This window comes from Microcebus murinus, chromosome 18 (assembly GCF_040939455.1).
Source record: "Microcebus murinus isolate Inina chromosome 18, M.murinus_Inina_mat1.0, whole genome shotgun sequence".
Taxonomy (NCBI): Eukaryota; Metazoa; Chordata; class Mammalia; order Primates; family Cheirogaleidae; genus Microcebus; species Microcebus murinus.
In genome coordinates this window covers 15,192,324-15,210,505 of record NC_134121.1, presented here as the reverse complement: position 1 = coordinate 15,210,505, position 18,182 = coordinate 15,192,324, and the positions used below count along the sequence as shown (strand labels likewise).

Below are 18,182 nucleotides of genomic sequence, written 5' to 3'. Positions count from 1 at the left end.
CCAGGAGTCACTTAAAAGAACACTTATAAAAACTGAATCGTAGACAATAATCATTATCAGCAGTAGCTGCCCTGAAATCTCAGTAATAAGGTGATTAAAAGGAAAAATTGGACCATGCAGATGATCCAGGATCTTACATTGTTGATCATGAAATGTGTATACACACAATAGGTAACACTCTGTTATGAAAGGTAAAGGATCTCACCAAGCAAAGCAGAAGATCAAGGATACATAGTGAAAAACCAGGAGCTTAGAGCATAGCATGTTTGGGTACTTGAGTAAGGGTGAAACTTACATGGTGGAGATGAAACTGGTATACAAAGTCACATTAAAATTATAATGAAACACAATGCAGTTTGAATAATAAACATTAGAAAGGCATAATGTGAGTAAAATTGTAAAGAAATGCTTTATTTACCTAAAATGTTAGTATATCATTAATTAGGGAGAAAAATGTACATGGGCATAGCTTCAAAAATTCTGAAGGATATTTCTGGGTATTTAGGTAGGACTTTGAAATTGTGAGGCCTGCTGATTTGTTGTTTTCTTTTTTTTAAAATAGGTCTAAAATTAAGATAAATTACGTCTTTTCCTTGGTAGTATTCTATTTGCATAAAATTATGACTACCAATCAAACTCATGGTCAGACATTGACTCCCATGTAAGGTGAAGAGGGAGGGAGGCAAGTGGAAAATGAGAGAAATCTTCCTGAGATAACTGGGTGAGAGGTGGAAGAGAGCAGGTTACAGGAGTTGTGTGCAGTGTACATAAAGAGATGCAAGTAATTTCATTCACCAGAATTCCTCCTGTGAAAGCACTATATATGTAGGAATATTCTTCTGAGAATGAGGTGTGAGACATCCCCCCTCTCAAGAATGTGCTCAGGCACAACAGGTCACTAAGTTGCCTTCTAATGTTCAAGTGAGTGGATTAAATAAAGGACCTTTTATTTTGCTGAGTAGTGGTAGATTTGAGAAGGTAATGAAGCTGGGGACAAGAGATAGGGATAGTTTTGATATCTGGCAAGAGAAAAAGGAGCTAAGATCGCTGAGCCCTGAGAGGAGAGAATAAAAACTTTCATTGGCTATTTGACCAAGAAGGAACTTCTAAGGGAAAAAAAAATTTCTAACAGGATGTACAATGTGAACCCTTCTCCACCTCTTACACAGCTTCTTCAGTGAAGTCGTACTGCTCATGGATGTGTTTGTATGAGTAGATTCTTTTGGAGGAAGCTTGAAGAGGTGCCGAGTTCTCTATCAGGGCTGGCAAGAGGTAAATGTGGAAATAAAGTATGTGAATACAGGAATCAGATGTTAAAGCAATTGGTGACATGCAGGTTTCTTGTGAGAAGGATATGGTCTGGGTACAATTCAATCTGAGTTTGAGAAATGAAAATAAAAGAATGAGAGAGCACCCTATACTTGTAATCACCCTGAGGGAAGAGGTAAGTCCAAGAACTTCCCCTGCTAAGAGTTTGTTAGAGGCAGAGGTACCTAGAAAGATATGGAAGCTGTGCAATCAACTGTTTATTTTTATAGCCCTCCTCTCAAACCAAGGGTTTGAGCCTGAAAAACAGATATATTGGGGTACAGAATAAATCCACTTTGTGGGTTTGGCTGTGACCAGTTATGTTTTCAATGACATGATTTAAATTCATTATGTTCTAATCTATGTAGTAATTAGTAACAGAAAATTTGCAAAGGATTTCAAATAAGCTAATAATGAATCTGCCTGTCCACAGCACAGCATCGTGCTTAAGAGTATAGACCAGGGTTAGAGTCTTGGCTCTAGCTCTTATTAGCTGTGTGATCATGGGTAAATGACTTAACATCTTCCTTCTGTTCCTCCTCATCTTTTAAACTGGGGTTAGAATACCCACATTATTGATGGTTGCACAACTCTGTAAATTAAAAATCATTCAATTCAACACTTAAAACAGGTGAATTTATGGTATGTAAATTATACCTGTTAAGCTGTTCAAAAAAAGAGTACCCATATCATACAGATGCTGTGAAAACAAAAATGTAAACTGGCTGGCACTATACCTGGCACACAGTAAACACTCAATAAATAAATATTAGTGATTAGTGTTAGTGTGACAAAGAAGAGATTAAAGAATAAAGATATGTAAATTTAATATTTTGAAAAGCAACTAAGGAATTATTGGGCTGATTGAAACTTCAGATATAATTTAGCTGAACTCCCTCATTTTACAAATGAGAACATTAGAGACCAGCAAGCGAAGTGCCTTATTCAAGGTTTAGTTCTAAGACCAGACCCCAGGCCTGCTGGATCCCCCTTAGTGCAATTCCTGGTGCCACCTACTGCCTCAGAAACATGGACACATGAAAAATGGAGGTCGTGTTTCCTTAAAGAAGAAATAACACAAAGGAAAACACAGGAAATGTATGTAGAGATGATGAAGAAAGAAATTCAAGGCCAAGGAGCAAACCAAGAAGAGGTTGTCACATCCTGGCCTATCAGCCAGGGCCTCCAGCAGTGGGCTCCAAGTTATGACAGCTTAAATGCTTTGGCAAGGCCAGGCCCTGACCAGTCAGGTGAACCAGCTCACCACTGTGGCCACATGCCTGATGGAGGTGAAGCCACTCTGCTACACAAGATCTGTCAGCAGTGGCAGGACCTGGGGCCAAAACTCAATCCAGAATTATTGGGAACATTTGGTCTGAGCAGTCCTAAAGTGGGGATAGTGAATATAGGGCCCACTTCTACCCATGCTGAGTAGTCTGGCCTCTATTTTTTATCCCCTGGCATTGCCTTATTGGCCCCTCTGGATTCTAAGACCATTGCTCACAATCCTGTAAGTTGCCTGTCAATTCCTCCTCCATGGCAACCTCTTCAGATGAATAAGGATGCCTAGCATGAGATGAGAAATGACTCAAGCTTCCTGATTCTTCATTAATGTTGCCATCTTCTGAGAGAACTTGATAGTATGGCTGGAAGATGTGGAGGGTAATAAAAGCTTACTGAATTATTCCAATGATAAACAGTAGACAGGAGAATGAGGTGTGTCTTCTGAGTCATGACTAACACTTCAGGGGATAACATTCAATGAGTCAGCTGTCATTTTTAGGAGGTGGTGGAATCCTGTTCCCCCACTTTTCCTGAAGAGTAACAATTTAGGACAGATGGCTGATACAGACCCCTAATGTTATGTGTTCCACTCAGGGAGAAGAAAGGAAGAAAGGAAAGAGGGACAGAGGAGAATTAAGGCCTGAAACCACTTTTAGGATTAACTCAGTACATTGAAACTTATCAATGAATAGTTCATGAAAGTGCCTCATCCTCTTCTACCAACTCTTTAAATATAAATCAGTGCAAGGACAGAGGAGATTCTGTCCATTCATTTCATTTGAGAACTTGGGGTGGAGATTATGAACAAATAAGTCTGACTTTAGCCTTTCCACATAAAGCCTTCCTATCTTGCAGATCATTCCATACAGTGAACATTTTGATGTCGGAGGAGGTGAGAGCTCCGACTAAAGGTCTTCTGACATTCTTGGCACTCATAAGGCTTCTCTCCAGTGTGAATTCTCTGATGTATGATAAGCTGGGAATGCTGGCTAAATGTTTTCTCACATTCATTACATTCATAAGGTTTCTCTCCAATATGAATTTTCTGGTGGAGAAGCAGCTCAGAATTATCCCAAAAGGTTCTTGCACACTCATTACATTGATGGGGCTTCTCTCCAGTATGAATTCTCTGGTGAACAATAAGGTGAGAGGTCCGCCTGAAAGCCTTTCCACACTCAAAGCATTCATAAGGTTTCTCTCCAGTGTGAATTCTCTCATGTCTAAGAAGTTCTGAGTTCCCCCTGAAGGCCTTCCCACATTCCTTACATACATAGGGCTTCTCACCAGTATGAATTCTAATATGACGAATAATCTCTGAGTTCTGCCCAAAAGTTTTCCCACATTCATTACATTCATAGGGTTTGTCCCCTGTATGAATTCTTTGATGCCGAATAAGCTCAGAACTCTGACCGAAGCCTTTCCCACATTCATTACACAGGTATGGTTTTTCTCCAGTATGAATTTTCTGGTGTCTAATAAGGCCTGAGCTATGCTTGAAGGCTTTGCCACACTCATTGCATTCATGATATCTTTCTTCAGTATGAATTCTCTGATGCTGAATAAGCTGTGAACTAACCCTAAAGGTCTTCCCACATTCATTACATTCATAAGGTTTTTCTCCAGTATGGATTCTCTGGTGTAGAATAAGGGCTGAATTCTGACTGAAGGCTTTACCACATTCTTCACACTTATAGGGTCTCTCTCCAGTATGAATTCTGTGATGGTGGATAAGATGTGAACTCTGAATGAAGGCCTTCCCACATTCATTACAAGCAAAGGGTTTCTCTCCAGCATGAATTCTCAGGTGCCTTCGAAGGCTTGAATTAGTTCCAAAGGTCTTTCCACATTCTTTGCATTCAAAAGGTTTTTCTCCACTATGAACTCTCATATGCTGGATGAGATGTGAGTTCTGATTAAAAGCTTTCCCACATTCTTTACATGTATGAGGCTTTTCTCCCACAGAACTTTTCTGTGTTTTGTTAGGTTCTAAATTCTCTATGAAGTTTTGGGCAGAGGTAGCAAATGTACTAACTCCCTCTGCTATAGTATCTCCCTGATGTGTAATTAGATTTGGGCTGGGATTGCAGCCTATTTCATTCTCATTATTCTCTTGATCTTTCTCACTTGAAGGTGATTTCTTAAAAATAATCAACCCTGATGCAAAGTCTTTCTCCTGAGGAGACATCTGCCCTATAATCTCTTCTGGGGACTCTCTCAAATGTCCCTCTGATAGATCTTCTTCACATGCTGCTCCAAATTCATGACTTTGGTAAACCACTTTTGGAAGTTTCTCTAATATTGACCCATGTGACTCAGATTCTTCAGAAATTTCTTCCTTAGGAATCACCTCCTTGTTCTCAGTACCCATCTCACAATCTGAAATGAGAAAGGGTAAGCATGTGAAGTGACTATATCATATTTAAATGAACCTAACCTAGAGGAGCACAGAGCTTTGACTTAGTTCTGATAGCTCAAAATCAGTCTTAGTATCCGGTGAAACAACAGGATGCTGCTGAAGAGAACACAGATTTGAGATTATGGTGGACAGGCTAAGTGCAGATACTGACTGAAAAAAGTGAGAAAAATGATCAGAGAAAGAGATTTAAAGAGAGAAATAGGAAATGAATGGTAAAGAGATGCTGATAAAAAAGTTCCATAATATTAACAGTTGGGATGAAACCTAAGGTTGATAAAGAAAATGTTTCAGAAAAAATGGTTGCCATTTGTGAATTATATCTAACATTTACTAAATAATTATTGTCCCTATTGATTTAAAATGCCACCTGTACCATAGTCTAAATGTCCACATATTAATATATCTGGGTCAATTTCTGGATTCCATTCAGTTCTACTGTTCTAATTCTTTTCTAATACCACACTGTTCAACCAGCTATAGCTTTATTAAAATTTTTAAGTTATGTTAGAAAAAGTTACCTCTGAATTCTTTTACAGCTATTTCCTGTATATTCTCATTATTTTCCAAATAGATTTTAGTATAATTTTGTAGTCCAAACTTTTCTTGATGTTGTTTTTATGTTCATCGTGTCTCTGTATCTCTTTTCATTTAGTGAGTTTGTCTTATATTTTATAAATGGTTATTACTTCTATATATAGCAATGCTGTTGATCATTACATATTAACTTTGTAATCAGCTGTTTTATACAATTTTCTTAACACTCTTAAAAATTAAAAAAAATAATTATAATTTTTTTATTTTTTTAACTTCACCTACAGCTGCAATTTTTTTTCAATTTTTAAAGGCAGGGTCTGTGTTGCCCAAGTTGGACTTGAACTCCTGGGCTCAGGTGATCCTGCTATCTCAGCCTCCCCAGTACCTGAAACTACTGGAGCCCACCACCATGCCCAACTTTCTTAATACTTTTATAAATCTTAACAAGTATAATTTTTTTTTAGTATCTAAAAGACTATAACAAAGAATTTTCTTTTTCTTAATAGAGATAGGGGCCAGGCGCGGTGGCTCACGCCTGTAATCCTAGCTCTTGGGAGGCCGAGGCGGGCGGATTGCTCAAGGTCAGGAGTTCAAAACCAGCCTGAGCAAGAGTGAGACCCCGTCTCTACTATAAATAGAAAGAAATTAATTGGCCAACTGATATATATATAAAAAATTAGCCGGGCATGGTGGCCCATGCCTGTAGTCCCAGCTACTCGGGAGGCTGAGGCAGAAGGATTGCTTGAGCCCAGGAGTTTGAGGTTGCTGTGAGCTAGACTGACGCCACGGCACTCACTCTAGCCTGGACAACAAAGTGAGACTCTGTCTCAAAAAAAAAAAAAAAAATAGAGATAGGGTCTTACTCTGTCACCCAGGCTAGAGTGCAGTGGCTTGCTCATAGCTTACTATAACCTTGAACTCCTGGGCTCAAGTGATCCTTCAGCCTCAGCCTTCCCACTAGATAGGACTATAAGTACATACAGTCAGGTACCATCATGCCCGGCTAATTTTTAAAAATTTTTTGTAGAAACAAGGTCTCACTATGCTGCCCAGGCTGGTTTCAAACTCCTGGCCTCAAGCAATCCTCCCACCTCAGCCTCCCAAAGTGTTGGGATTACAGGCATGAGCATCCCTGGCCATGCTGTGGCATAGAATTTTAGTTGCCTACCCCAATATCTATTCTTCCCCATTTCCTCACAACAAAATAATAAATCTACTTAGTGTGGCAATGAGCCTAGCTAAAGAAATACATCCCCCAACTTTCTTTGCCCCTGACATTGACCATGTGATCAAATTCTGGCCAATGAGATGATGAGATGTAAATGAAAGCACATGGTATTATTGAGAATGGATGAGGGGATATAATTTTTCCCTCTCTTCATGCTGTTCCTGGGACAGGACTTGATAGCTGGAGTACCATCTTGGACCATGAGTATACTGGATCATGAGCATACCCTAGGACTGGAGATCAGAGAAGGAACCTGGGTCCATAAGGACTACCATACCAGTCCTGGAATGCCTACCTCTCAACTTCATTTATCTAAGAGAGAAATAAGCTTTTGCCTTGCTTAAGCCATCATGTTCTGTTCTATTTTGTTTAGTTCCATGAGGCCACCCTATTTCTAAGTAGACACCTGCCCTGGAAATTTAGCTGTCCCCATTACAGATGTGGTGTCCAAATGCTTGAAGAATGAGACTAACCTCTGTTCAGGTGGCAAGCAATCTGGAGCTAACATTGAAGTGGCCCTTTCCCCAGGGCAGTGTACCACACAGCAAATCTGAGAAAGATAACCCTCCCATCAGTAAAAGTGTTAATTGTAGAAGTGATTCTCAAGGAGAGGATGGGCAGGTATAGAATTTCATCTTTTAGACAATGTAGTCAGGGAATGTTTTTTAAACCAAGGAGTGATATGGTCCATGATCAGATTAGTATTTCAGGTAGGTGCACAATAATAGTCATTTAGTGGCTGAACTAGAAAGCAATAGGCCTGAACACAGGGAGATCAGTTGGGAGGTTAGTGGAGTCATCAAGGCAAGTGGTGATGCACTCTAACTATGGCAACAGGAGCAGTGGGGCTGAAGAGGAGAGACTGGAGAAAGACTTAAGAGGTCAAATTCTGCAAGACTTGGTGTGTGAGTGGATACAGATGTAAGGAAGAGAAAGGAATCAAAGAAAGTGCCAAGATCTCACTTAATTTGAGAGATGGTAATAAGATGGAGGGTGGCACCACCAAGATCGGGAGTACTGGAGGAGGAGCTGGTTTAGGAGGGAAGATGATGGATGAGCTCTGCTTTGAACAAGATGAGTTTCAAGATATCCACAAAGAGGTATCAAGGAATCTGTCAAAATATAATTGTTCTACAGTTTAATGCAGTCAAGACTAGAGACACAGACTTGAGAGTACTCTGCATGAGTACATGTGAGAACTATCAGAGACTAAAGACAGAAACCTTGGAGTAAGCTAACATTCACAAGTACTCCAGTTATCTTCCATTTTCCCCTCCAGACTTTCTTTCCACCCTTCTCACCCTGCTCTCTGCCCCAGAAAGCTAACCTCTATGGAACTCATCAACAGACCCTCAGGCTTCTAGCTCTGTTCCACCAATGGGAGCCCGAGCAGGAGACCAGAAGCAAAGTGAAGAGAACAGGCAGTCAGGGTATTTATTCTCCTGGTTCCTTCCTGTGATTTGAGAGATGGTAATTATACCTCAATTGAAAGTCATTACTCCTCTCAAGGTTGTCTATCCTATTCCATTGTCTCACCATATGAATTCCAGTAACTTCTACTCCCTCTTGTCTCTTCTGGCCCAAGGCTGATGACTGTTGCCAGCCCCAGGCTCCTCAATACCCTGCTCACATCTACATCATTTATAATTAATCTCTTTGTAAATAAATTTGAGTGAGCTATTTCCTATTCAGACTCTGATAATAAAGGAGTGAGTAGAGGAAGAGAAGTCTGCAAAGAAAAGAAAGCATGGTTAGTGAAGTAGAAGAACCAGAACTTTGTCACAGAAGTCACCAGAACAATGGCAGAGGAAATTAAAAAATATCAAATGAGCTAAGGAGGGAAGATTGCTTGAGGCCAGGAGTTCGAGCCCAGCCTGAGCAAGAGTGAGACCCCGGCCGGGTGTGGTGGCTCATGCCTGTAATCCTAGCACTCTGGGAGGTGGAGGTGGGCGGATTGTTCGAGGTCAGGAGTTCGAAACCAGTCTGAGCAAGAGCGAGACCTCGTCTCTACTATTAATAGAAAGAAATTAATTGGCCAACTAATATATATAGAAAAAAAAATTAGCCGGGCATGGTGGCCCATGCCTGTAGTCCCAGCTACTCGGGAGGATGAGACAGGAGGATTGCTTGAGCCCAGGAGTTTGAGGTTGCTGTGAGCTAGGCTGACCCCACGGCACTCACTCTAACCTGGGCAACAAAGCGAGACTCTGTCTCAAAAAAAAAAAAAAAAGAGACCCCAACTCTACTAAAAATAGAAACAGTAGCCAGGCATAGTGGCACATGCCTATAGTCCCAGATACTTGAGAGGCTGTGACAGGAGGATCGCCTGAGCCCAGGAGTGTGAGGGTGTAGTGAGCCATGATGACGCCACTGCACTGGGCAACAGAAGAATACTCTGGGAAAAAAAAAAGTATCAAATGTAGTTGAGAGATCCAGTAGGATAATAATGGGAAATGTCTACTGGGACAATTAGGTGGTCACAGATGACCTGTGGGAACAGATTCAGTGGAATTTTAGAAGCAGAAGCTTGCTGCTTCTTTCAAAAAAAGTAGATGAAAGGAGAAAACCAAGATGGACAGTAACATGAGAGTGCTCCAGGTCAAGGATTTTCTCTAATGGGAGAGATTTAAAGATGTTTATAGTAGAGGGAATGGTATTAGTAGAGAGAGAGGGATTAAGAAGGAAGAAAAGATGAGATTATTGAAGAAATGAAGACCCTGAGGGGCAGAAGAGACTGCGGTCATGTGATAAGGGAAAGGGGAAGTGGCAACTTTGGGGGTGACTCTGTACTGCCTTTTTTCTCTGCTCAGCCTCCAGTCATCTGCAGGATGTTGGTCACTACCACCATCCTACCCTGGGGCCTCTCTAGTCACTCACGCCCCCTCCCCTGAAACCTGGAAGTACCTGATCTCCCACAGGGACCCTGAAGTCTTGGAAGCTCTTTGTTCTACCTCTAAAAATGAGCTGGAATCTTCTTCAACTTTCCCCACCTTGACATCTTGTCTAATTTTCCCATGGAGTAAGGGAAGGTACCTAAAAGCAAGATTTATCCTTTTTGTTGAAATCTTTGAAAATTATATTAATAGATAATACATACCTATATAATTGTAAGGATCCGCTGTAAAGAATTAGCTATCTTCTTCATCTATGGTACCATCTCAGTTGGAAAGCACTGCCTTAAATAAATTTCTCGCTAATACCCAGCCAAGAACAACTTCCACAAGCTAGTACTTCAGTCCCCATCTGCTTCCAACCCTGTCTGGCCTTTCTTTTTCATCCTCATGTCTCCTATAGTTGCTTCTTTTCCATCATCTAGTTCTTTTCAAAGTCAGCGTTTGTAGAACCTACATCTGTACCACACCAAGTACAAAATAATTTGTTCACCTAATAAAACAAGATACAATAGAAGTTAGGTATATATCTATCCCCCACTTCAAGACCTGGTTCAAAACTCAAATTCAGAAAGTCTTCCCCAACTGTATCTCACCCCAGTTGACAATTCTTTTACTTCGCATTCTGCCAGAGACACAATATTAATGTCATTTATTATACTGCTTTATTGGTATCTTCTGAAATACAAACCAAAGCCCTCTGGTTGATTTTCTCACACACACATCCATAGCCATACAGTAGGTCTCATCCTCATATGGAAACACTCCACTTCTCATAATCTAAATTCAAATTCCCAAACAAGATTTTTTATCTTTCTGTCTCTCACTTCTTTACTTTTCTAAATCTGAAATGCTTCTGGAGAGAGGTAAGATGGCGGTGCCACCAAAGAGGGGGTTACCTATTCTTGGTCTTCAGATGGGGGACAACAGGCAGACCTCTACTGGGTCTTCTTAGTTCAGAACAGGATCAACTCTGCAGATGTGGTTATGTCTTTTCAATGCACCTTAGGAGAGCAGGCTCAGAAACCCTCATTAACAAAATACTGATGTGTAAACCATATGCCTATTAATTAACAATGAGAAATAAAACTTCTAAAGGTCACCAAATTCCCTTTGACCAAAAAAAAAAAAAAAAAAAAAAAACCTAAAGGACCACTGCCTAGATGAAAATCTACATGAGAAGCCACATAAAACCCTGGAAATTCTTTTTTTTTTTTTTTTCTCTTTTTTTTTTGTCCCATCAACGTAACCAGAACCCTGGAAATTCTTTAGTAGGCCTGTAATCATAGCAGGAAGATGCAGTTAGATGAATGATTCTTTTTTTTTTTTTTTTTTTTTTGACAGAGTCTTGCTTTCTTGCCCAGGCTAGAGTGAGTGCCGTGGAGTCAGCCTAGCTCACAGCAACCTCAAACTCCTGGGCTCAAGCGATCCTCCTGCCTCAGCCTCCCGAGTAGCTGGGACTACAGGCACGAGCCACCATGCCCGGCTGATTTTTATATTATATATATTAGTTGGCCAATTAATTTCTTTCTATTTTTATGGTAGAGACGGGGTCTCGCTCAGGCTGGTTTTGAACTCCTGACCTTGAGCAATCCGCCCGCCTCGGCCTCCCAGAGTGCTAGGATTACAGGCGTGAGCCACCACGCCCGGCCTGAATGATTCTTTTTTTTTTTTTTCTTTTTTTTTAATAATTTATTTTTTCTTTCTTTTCATTTATTATTTTTTTTCTTTTTTTCCTCAGGCCATCTGTTTGGTATGAATGATTCTTAAATAATGGTTCTTGGCCTAGAACTAGGCTAGCTGCATAAGAATCAAATTAAAGACATTTGTTAAAAATCTAATACTAATTTCCAGGTCCCACCTCAGACCTCTCAGAATCTCAGGGGCAGGGGGCCCAAGGGATCTGTATTTTAACAAGCACATCAAGTGAATCTGATGCCCAGCCAGGTTTGAAAACCACTGCTACAAATTCTTAATGACTGGAGTTATCCCACTCTTAATGTGGTATATCCTTATCTACCCAAGTTCTGGCCCACCAGGCAGATTAACACGTGTCAAACAGCAGGATTACAGATATATTGCCAATTCTCTGTCTGACTTCTCTTTTTCCTAACCTCCATCTAGATCGCCCCTCCCATCCCCTAAACTTCTGAAAGCAGGTAGGACAGATATAATACAATTGACTAAATACCCTTTTCTGAATTAAAAACCACCTTTTTGTTACACTTCTCAGACTGACTAGTTACTGTGACTAGATCTGATTTTGCCCAAATTGCCTAAACTTGAATTTACAGCAATCTCTTGTGATAGCAATATCACTTAATTCTTTGAACTTATCTGCCAAAAACCACATTGTGATTGTATTAAAAATTATTAAATGACCAGCTGACTGACAGCCTGATTAGGTCTTTTTAAAAATTTATTGGAAGCAAAGATTGGGACTTGTGTTATCAAAGGTTCAAGAAACTCATTTCTTCAACAAATTATCCCTTTGTATGGCATTCAAGAGGTTTTTCCAGCCCAGAGTGATGCACTATAGTAAAATCAAGTAAAATAAGTAAAAATTGAGAAGGCATTGGTGAGAGGTATGTCTTTCTTTATAAAGGAGGAAAAGAGCAATTGTGGAAGAAGAGGTGAGAAGAGAGAAACCTATAAACCACGCCCATTCTCAAGTACATTAGTCATAGGCAAAGAAATAATTTGAAGTCAAAGATCTAGAAATTGATTTCCATTCAACAATCTGTCTATAGACTTTACATAAGGCAAGTGTGTACCCTCTTTCACATATTCTGTTTGAAGACTACTGCACTACAGTATTCTGGGCAGAAAGTGGACAAGCAAAGCCTCAGAGGCCAGGAAACACAGGAAGAGTAAGAAAAACAGAGAGAACATTGAAACTTCAATGTACACTGTACAAGATTGAGATGGATATGGAAGGAGAGAAAATACATGAAAATGCACTGACATTTTGAGGTGGAGAGTAATGATGAGCGCTTACTATGTGCTAAGCAATTTATAGATATTACCTTGTTTGACCCTCACAATCTCCTTATGAGACAAGCATGCTGGAAACCAACAGTATGAGGAGTCAATCACCACGGTCTCCTGACTTTCTCCAGTGATGCTTCTGGCAGCCTAGGAACCCTGGGAGATGTGCGTGGTGGAAGACTGAGGTAGTGAGGGACTTGGAATGTTAGCCAAGAGATGGCTGATATAACTAACATGGGATGCAAATGAACGGGGCAGGGAGAAGTGGGATGCTAACAGATGGAGGTTACAGAGAGGGTAAAGAATATGGTGAGCACACAGAACCAAGGGAAGGGATCCTGGAAATTGGGGTGAGATTTTATTTTGAAATGTCAAATTTTTTTTTTTTTTTTTTTTTTTTGAGACAGAGTCTTGCTTGTTGACCAGGCTAGAGTGAGTGCCATGGCATCAGCCTAGCTCACAGCAACCTCAAACTCCTGGGCTCAAGCAATCCTTCTACCTCAGCCTCCCAAGTAGCTGGGACTACAGGCATGCGCCACCATGCCCGGCTAATTTTATATATATATATTAGTTGGCCAATTAATTTCTTTCTATTTATAGTAGAGACGGGGTCTTGCTCTTGCTCAGGCTGGTTTCGAACTCCTGACCTCGAGCAATCCGCCCGCCTTAGCCTCCCAGAGTGCTAGGATTACAGGCGTGAGCCACCTCGCCCGGCTTTGAAATGTCAAATTTTTAATACATCAAAAATAACATCCTTTGAAACTATTAAAATTTATAAGGAGAAACGGAAACATTTTTGTATGTCTTACAATTTTAAGAGGACACAAAGCTTCCAAAATTATTTTAAGGGGTATTCAAGCAAAACGTCTGCAGTGGCCTCACTCTTTGCCAGAAATCTAACCTCATCCAAGAGCTCCAGGAGTACATCCCAATTGAGTTAACCCAGTCAAATAAATACTATACCCCTTGCAAGTGACTGACTGAAAAACAGCTGGAATTCAGAAATCCCTGGTTCAGAAATGGACACATGCCTTCACCTGGGTCAATATTTTGAGGAAGTTTGCTGGGAGCTTCTGGGAATAGTTTCCTGCCATCCTGAGAAAACCACGAGACTTCTATATAGTGTTGCCTGGACTTGCTGCTGCCATTTTACTACCAGTTTGTGGATGAAGGCAGGTAAAGCTGAGAAAATCAAGGGGAAATGGAGCCCAGAGCCACTGGATTAATTCAGTCCTGAAACAGCTATACCTCTTAACTTCTAATTATGAGAGCTTACATACTTGCATATTTTTAAGCCAGCTTGAGTTGGATTCTGTTACCTACAGATAAAAGGTTTTTTCTTTGTTTGTTTGTTTTTTTAAAGACAGGGTCCCACTATATCCAGGCTGGTGGTCTCAAACTGCTGGCCTTGATCAATCCTCCCACCTCAGCCTCCTGAGTAGCTGGGACTACAGGCTCCAGCCACAGAGCCACCACACCTGGCTAGACAAAAGCATCTTAACTCATGATTTCTCTTAAAATTCTAAAAGGCCAAATCCTACAAAATTCCCATTATCTAGTACAAGGACCACCTCCTCCCCCAAAGTCTTTACTAACATCTGCACGAAAGAGGTTCTCTGAACCAGCATTTCACTGGCCCTTTTCTCACCTCTTTCTTTATACTATAGTCATCATGTCACTTCTTGTTTATTGCTCCCCAAGGCCTACAGAATAAAAACTTCTTCACATATCTCATATGTACTCATGATGAGGCCTGTTTCCCTTCCCCATGTCCTATCCCACACTCTCCATTAACTATTGGAAGCTGCAGTCACCCTCAGTGTCCTACAATTCAAACACTTCCTATTCTTTAAAGCTTCTTTGTCTTTGAGTCATTCCCACTTCCTGAAATACTATTGCCCACCTTGTGCATTCAACAAACATCTCTGCTCCAACCTGGGCAATCCCCTCCATTTTCTTCCCTGACCTCTGGGCCCTAAGACAGATAGATATTCATCTTATAGCAGTTACCCCACCGTATTGTTAGTCATGTCTGTTTTCTTCTCTAGAACGTGAACAAGGATGACGTTCTATTACTCTTGGTATTCCCAGTGCCTAGCAGATTTTAAATACCTGGCAAACATTAAGTGAATTTTGTAACTCTCTTATCTACATAATGATCTTCGGTACTGTTGAGGGCTAAATGGATATTTCATTCACCTTTTTATCTAAAGACCCTGGGACAGCATCGAAAATGGCAGCGCTGTATGTGTCCAGCATTACCAGAAGAGGCTTCATGTGGATAGTCTCGGGGGCACCACGCAGAGAGTTTTGGTCTTGATCCAGAAAGGAGAAAGAGCCAGTGGTAGCTGAGATAGTAGAAGAGGTGAAAAAGGAACCTATCCTGGTGTGTCCACCCTTAGGAAGCCGAATATACATACCACCTGAAGATCTCCAGAGTCATTTGGAATCTTATGATAAAGAAGTTTTGGGTTCAACTCTTCCTAGTAATTGGCAAGATATCTCCCTGGAAGATGGTTGTCTGAAGTTCAATCTCTTAGCACATTTAGCTGATGACTTGGGCCATGTAGTCCCTAACTCCAGGCGACACCAGATGTGCAGGGTCAGAGATGTTCTTGATTTCTATAATCCCCTTGTTCAAGATAGATCTAAATTTGATGAACTTAATGCCAGTAATCTGCCTCCTAATTTGAAAATCACTTGGAGTTATTGAGCAGAAGGGGAGCACATTGAAATCATTTTTTCCCTTGAGGAAGGAGGCTGCTTATTAGACCTGTTGGTATATAAAATGCCAGAACTGTTCTCTACACCACTTTTTCTGTAGAAGAATACATCATCTCTTTTTTTTTTGTCTCATATCATGAATCAACAAAGAAATAACAGGATTTTCTATCTTCACATTTGCTGAAGCCATTTTTTAAATGGAATCGAGTCATTAATAATTTACGAAAAATTTCTTCTTGAGAAAACACTGAAATTAACTTGAGCTTAATACAGGAGAACATTACAAGTTCAGACCCTTCATAGGCATAAAGTAGTAGTTGCATGAAAATGTTTTAATTCTGTTAGGACTCTAAAATCCAAGATAGAATTATTATATATAGCACATATACAATTAAAGAAACTTGTATTAGATTAAGTATTATAAGAGAAACATAAACTCTGTATTGTATATATATGGATTAATTTCTTTTAGAATTAAAGTAGATTTATTAAAAAAAAAAAAAAAAAAAAAGACCCTGGAACAGCGTCTGACACATAGCTGGTGTCAATAACCATTTGTAAAAATAAGTTCCTTGTCCCAACCTGGATGAAATTTAATTTAAGGCACTGTTATCCACCTTTCCTCTGTCCTCTTTCTAGTACCCATAATCAAGAGGGTTCTATTAACTCTGGGGCTTAAATCTGTCTCCTTTCCATAACTAGCCCTTATAAGCTAGTCAGCCAGCACAGGAGACTTAAGCTTTTGCCACTACTGGCCATTTTGTCCCAGTGGTTTCCTTGGGGGGTGGAATGTCTGAGAAAAGCCACTGCTCCCATCGGTCCCCACGTCTGGACCACAGGGATGTCCCTGCTTCTCCTACCCTCACGATTGACAGGCACTGAACCAGAGCTGGGACGGTCCCTGGCAGTGTCCAGGCCCCACACTGTGTACAGGAGGGGACATGAAGGCCCGAGGGGGCCATGAAGTCCAAGGTCACACAGCGAACCCGGGTCATGAACGGGCCTAACTAAACGTGGGGTTTCCGCACGGATCGCGGACCAGGGAGTTGGGAGCCCAACGCCCTCCTCCCCCTCTCTGTGACGGAATGAGGTCTCACCGCAGGCCGCTACCGCCCCACGCTCACTCCGCCTGGGCTCCCGGCGCTACTGGGCCGCTCGCACCGAACCGGCCAGCTGTTGTCTCGGTGTCACGGGCGACGGGCATCGGCCACTTCCGGTACCCGGGCCGCAATCCAGCCAATCAGCGCACGCCGTACTCCGCAAGAGAAACATGTGGTCAGCGCGCCAACGCCTCCTCGCCTTTTCCAGCTTTGCTTTTCGCCGGCTCTCGACTTAACAAAAGCCCCGCCAAGCCGCCGACTGTTTAGGCGGCTCCCTGGTTGGCCCTGAGTACTGGGCGATGCCCACTTCAGCTCCAGGATCAGTGACGATCTGGGTCCTCCAGCTTTCCTAGAACGGCTCCAGGAATGAACTTCCGCCCCGTAACCGGCCGCTCTGCGCGCTGGTGTCGCTTCCCAGTCATTGCTCTGGAGAAGTTGGGAATCCTCTTTGCCTTCTTGCGGAGACAGCTTGGGCGACCCATTTAACGCTCCCTACTTACATCCCTCTTATTCTTTAACTCCCTTTCCCCAGCTCCGTGAGTCTGATAAACACAGGCTCCTAGATCCTAGGACCTAACCGGTCATCGGCGGTGGCGAAGGGAGATTTGCTCTGAGTTCAGGGAGGGCTTGAGGGGGAGTGATGTTTGGGCTGAAACCTGAAGGTTGAGCGGGAATTACCTAGGTTACGAGTATAAAGGAGAGCGGTTCAGGCAATGGGAACAGCATTCTGCGTTAGCCTTACATCCCCTGAGCAAGCTTGGCCCGTTCTCGCCTCGGATTCTTTGTACTTATTACTTCCTCTAACTTTGCACAAGCTTCTTGTTTTTAGGTCTCAGTTCAAAAATCACTACGTTGAAGTAGGATTCCATCCTACCTAATGTTGCCTCAAATTACACTAACCATCCCAAACGTGAGTTACAGGGAAGGACTAGGATTGACCCTGTTTGGGGCAGTTGCTCACCCCTGCACCAATTAGGGGGAAAGGGATAGTATAATTAGCGAAGCCTGGGTCACCATTATCCTGTAAAATAAAGGAGCAACTGTCCTCAGGAAGGGATATTGTGTTTATATCCAGTACACAACCTAGCAGAAAGGAAAACTTTCTCTTGAGTTCATCATTGAGATTAGGCCCTAGACTTTAAGGTCCTTCACTTTAACCACTCTCACACCAATATCCTTCACTCCTTTGTCCTACTACATGCAACTGCCTGGGACGTTTGTTAACCCTGATTCAGTCAGAATTTCTGTGTTCCTTCGCAGGGCTACTAACAGTGAATGGGAAAACTCATACATTTTAGAGAAGAGCCCTGAGATAATTTTATGATCTCTGCTTATCAGAGGTCTCTGACTTGTGCCCAGAAATCATTTTCCGTTTTCCTAGTCAGTTTCTTTACCATTTTCCACTGTTGCCATTTCAACCTTCTTCACTCTGACAAATCTTTCTCCCAGCCATGATCCAAAAGGTGTCAATTTCCATCACAGTCATTGCCAGCTACATTTATCACAAGGAAAGATAGCCAGACTACAAAAGTATCCTGCCTCAGAACCAAGAGCGCAAGACTTTTGGTTCTACTGACTTTTACCTAGAACACCTGCATTAATGGGCATCTGCCTCATCAGCATAAATCAGTGATTCTCAGCTTTGGCTGCAAGTTGGAATCACCTGGGAATCTTTAAAACTATTGATGTCTGCTGCCATTAACATAGAT

General features: G+C 41.6%; 1 protein-coding gene and 1 pseudogene across 1 annotated transcript; one reads left to right on the top strand and one right to left on the bottom strand.

Moving 5' to 3' along the window:
- Window positions 1–384: 384 nt before the first annotated feature.
- Window positions 385–16,587, bottom strand: ZFP3 (ZFP3 zinc finger protein). Its single transcript, XM_012779372.3, has 2 exons — window positions 16,471–16,587; window positions 385–4,968 (listed from the first exon to the last, which is right to left on the bottom strand). Exon 2 carries the CDS (start codon window positions 4,958–4,960, stop codon window positions 3,449–3,451), a length of 1,512 nt encoding a protein of 503 aa, XP_012634826.2. The 5' UTR covers window positions 4,961–4,968; window positions 16,471–16,587; the 3' UTR covers window positions 385–3,448.
- On the top strand, window positions 14,883–15,367 carry LOC105879259 (large ribosomal subunit protein mL50 pseudogene; annotated as a pseudogene).
- Window positions 16,588–18,182: the final 1,595 nt, after the last annotated feature.